We start from the raw sequence: 3629 nt of genomic DNA on the forward strand, positions 1-3629 counted from the left end.
CCAGCTATCAGATGAGGTTTCCAGGAGTTATGCAAAGCAGACAGATTCTGAATAGTGAAAAATCTGCTACTTTGGACCATTTTAAAAACAATTTGGTGTCTAAAACTTTGGATTTGACACTGACAGGCTTTTGAGCTAATGAATCTGAAGTGCTGGCCAATATAGAGATGCATCTTTGGCTCATTTATATGAGAGCGTGGGACCCCCATTTGAGATGAGTCTGTTGCAGTACATTACAGACCATATTTTGAGAAAAGAAAATGCTTCAAACTCCATGTTCTGGGTTCTCTTCACTGCACCACAGAAAGCTGAAATAACAGATGGGCATATCCACTGATGGTCTCTCAGAAGAAGATGGTTTGCCGGGGAGCCCAGGAGAAGGTGGTCAGCGCCGAGTCAGTGTCAGCACAGGCAAATGCTTTTTGGGCCCCGGGATCTGGCTTGGGATGGGCTACATGCCCTCATCGTCTTAATGAGGAACCCATTCTCTCCATACAAGCTCAACTTTTGCATTCCTTCCTTATGACCAAAGTGAGAATAAGGTGTTTGGACAATGAACTTCCCAACCTCAGTTAGGAGCAAACAGTGCTGTTTCATGATTCAGTCCACCATATATATGAAACTGTAACTGTAAGCTCTTTGATGTCAGGAACCAGGTTAGTTTGAGGTACAATCATCTACTCAGCATTTAAATCATAATTGTACCTCCAGTGAAGGTAGTTAGTAGAGAGCATTGGCTAATGAAAAGTATAGGAATATTCAGTCAGTGGGTTCCACATATTTAAGTTGGTGTACTGGGAAATCCACCCAGAGCCACAAAACTCCAATCAATTCCCATATCCTTGATGCCAAACAGGGAATTAGAATTCTGTCCTCACCACGGAGCTGAGTCACAAACTGAGGCTGCCCCTGGGATGTGGCATTTTAGACTGTGCTCACCACACTTATAAAAGTTTTTTTTGTTGTTGTTTTTCAGGGCGGTGGAGGAGGTTGGAGGGATGGGTAGAGAAAGAGAAACACTGATTGGAAAAAAAACAAAAAACAAATTGAAGGGTAGTCCTCCCTTCCTCCACAGGTAGGGTGAAGAAAGAAATCCAGCCCTTCCCTTAGGATTTTGCCTCCACTTCTCTGTCCCCACCTCATTCTTTGTGACTCAGTTAGAACCTCCCCTCTTTTCAAAATCTGTTCCCCAGCACCCACAAATCACCTCGTGGGAGGCTAGTTTGTGGTCTTGACACAAAATGTGCCACCCCACCCTCAAATTTCTCAACCCACAACTCCTTCCAAACTCACTCAGATTTCAGCTCACATAAAAGTGTTCCTAGTCCGGGAACTTTCCAGAACGCTCGGTGAGACGCGGAGCAGCGGCGGCTGCCCGAGCTGCACCCAGCAACGCGCCCCTTCCCGCTCCCCCACACCGGCCTCGGCCCTCTCACCGGCTGTAGAAAATGGTGAAAGAAACCACTTACTATGATGTTTTGGGGGTCAAACCCAATGCCACCCAAGAGGAATTGAAAAAGGCCTACAGGAAACTGGCCTTGAAGTACCACCCTGATAAGAATCCAAATGAAGGAGAGAAGTTTAAACAGATTTCTCAAGCTTACGAAGTACTCTCTGATGCAAAGAAAAGGGAATTATATGACAAAGGAGGAGAACAGGCAATTAAAGAAGGTGGAGCTGGTGGTGGTTTTGGCTCCCCCATGGACATCTTTGATATGTTTTTTGGAGGAGGAGGAAGGATGCAGAGAGAAAGGAGAGGTAAAAATGTTGTGCATCAGCTCTCAGTAACCTTAGAAGATTTATATAATGGTGCAACACGAAAACTAGCTCTGCAAAAGAATGTGATTTGCGATAAATGTGAAGGCCGAGGTGGTAAGAAAGGAGCAGTCGAATGTTGTCCCAATTGCCGAGGTACTGGAATGCAAATAAGAATTCATCAGATAGGACCTGGAATGGTTCAGCAAATTCAGTCTGTGTGCATGGAGTGCCAGGGCCATGGGGAACGGATCAGTCCCAAAGACAGATGTAAAAGCTGCAATGGGATGAAGATAGTTCGAGAGAAGAAGATTCTAGAAGTTCATATTGACAAAGGCATGAAGGACGGCCAGAAGATAACATTCCATGGTGAAGGAGACCAAGAACCAGGACTGGAACCAGGAGATATTATCATTGTTTTAGATCAGAAGGACCACGCTGTTTTTACTCGGCGAGGAGAAGACCTCTTCATGTGTATGGACATACAGCTGGTTGAAGCACTGTGTGGCTTTCAAAAGCCAATATCTACTCTTGACAACCGAACCATCGTCATCACCTCTCACCCAGGTCAAATTGTCAAGCATGGAGATATCAAGTGTGTGCTAAATGAAGGCATGCCAATTTACCATAGACCATATGAGAAGGGTCGCCTTATCATTGAATTTAAGGTAAACTTTCCTGAGAATGGCTTTCTCTCTCCTGATAAACTTTCTTTGCTGGAAAAACTCCTACCTGAGAGGAAGGAAGTAGAAGAGACTGATGAAATGGACCAGGTAGAACTGGTGGACTTTGATCCAAATCAGGAAAGACGGCGCCATTACAATGGGGAAGCCTATGAGGATGATGAACATCATCCCAGGGGTGGTGTTCAGTGTCAGACCTCTTAATGGGGCCAGTGAAAAAACACTGCTGGCATTTTATATGCAGTAGTGAATGAGTGAAGGACTATAATCATAGCTCACTACTTGCTATTGTTTTTGTTTTAATATTCAACTATAGTAGTGTTTTAAATGAAGAATAAACTCAAATATAAAAGCTAAAAAAAAAAAAAAAAAAGTGTTCCTAGTCCGGGTACTCTGGTCAGTGCTATACCTGCTGGTGAGGTTATGGTTCTCCTCATCTCTACCTGACCCTCAAATGAAAAAAGAAGTACAGGAATTCTAAACTGTGGTTGGCAATATTGTGTCACAATAACAAAAAACACAGTTTCTTTCAAATGCATGATCTGTAAGTTTTGCTTTCTTTTTCCTGAATTTGCCCTTATGTAAAAATTGTGGTTCATCCTTGCCCTCATTAACCCCCAATGCTGGGGGTTATGTACACCTGTATTTAACTATAACATGTACATAGGTGAGTTTTTTAAAAGATTTTATTTATTTGTGTGAGAGAGAGAGAACACAAGCAGGGGGAACAACAGAGGGAGAGGGAGAAGCAGGCTTCCCGCGGAGCAGGGAGCCCGATGCGGGACTCGATCCCAGGACCCTGGGATCATGACCTGAGCCAAAGGCAGACACTTAACCGACTGAGCCACCCCGCCATCCCTACATAGGTTATTTTAAGACCATGTGGATGCTTGCAGTTCCTTATGTCACCCATGGAGTTTCTTACATAGGCAACATTGCAAATGTCCTTTCCTCTACTAGGAAGCCCATTTCACCCCGGATAATTTCTGGTCACCCTTTAGACATCAGTTCCCAGACCCTTGCTTTTCAAAGTGTAGTCCTCAAGCCAGCAGCACCAGCAGCACCTGGAAGTGTGTTAGAAACACAGAACCTCAGGCCTCACCCCGAACTACTGAATCAGAGTTTACATTTTAAATAAGTCCTTGGATGCATCATGGTCACGTTCAAGTCTGAGAAGTACAGTCCTAGAGG

At 44.3% G+C, this 3629-nt stretch overlaps 1 protein-coding gene across 1 annotated transcript; it reads left to right on the forward strand.

Annotated features, from left to right (window-relative positions):
- The first annotated feature begins 1366 nt into the window (after window positions 1-1366).
- On the forward strand, window positions 1367-2787 carry LOC114223230 (dnaJ homolog subfamily A member 1). The gene has a single exon (XM_088026773.1). It carries the CDS (start codon window positions 1449-1451, stop codon window positions 2640-2642), a length of 1194 nt encoding a protein of 397 aa, XP_087882899.1. The 5' UTR covers window positions 1367-1448; the 3' UTR covers window positions 2643-2787.
- The last annotated feature ends 842 nt before the right edge of the window (window positions 2788-3629 follow it).

Source organism: Eumetopias jubatus, unplaced genomic scaffold (genome assembly GCF_037043125.1).
Source record: "Eumetopias jubatus isolate StellerSeaLion01/CBP00866 unplaced genomic scaffold, mEumJub1_p1.0 scaffold_9, whole genome shotgun sequence".
NCBI classification, from domain to species: domain Eukaryota; kingdom Metazoa; phylum Chordata; class Mammalia; order Carnivora; family Otariidae; genus Eumetopias; species Eumetopias jubatus.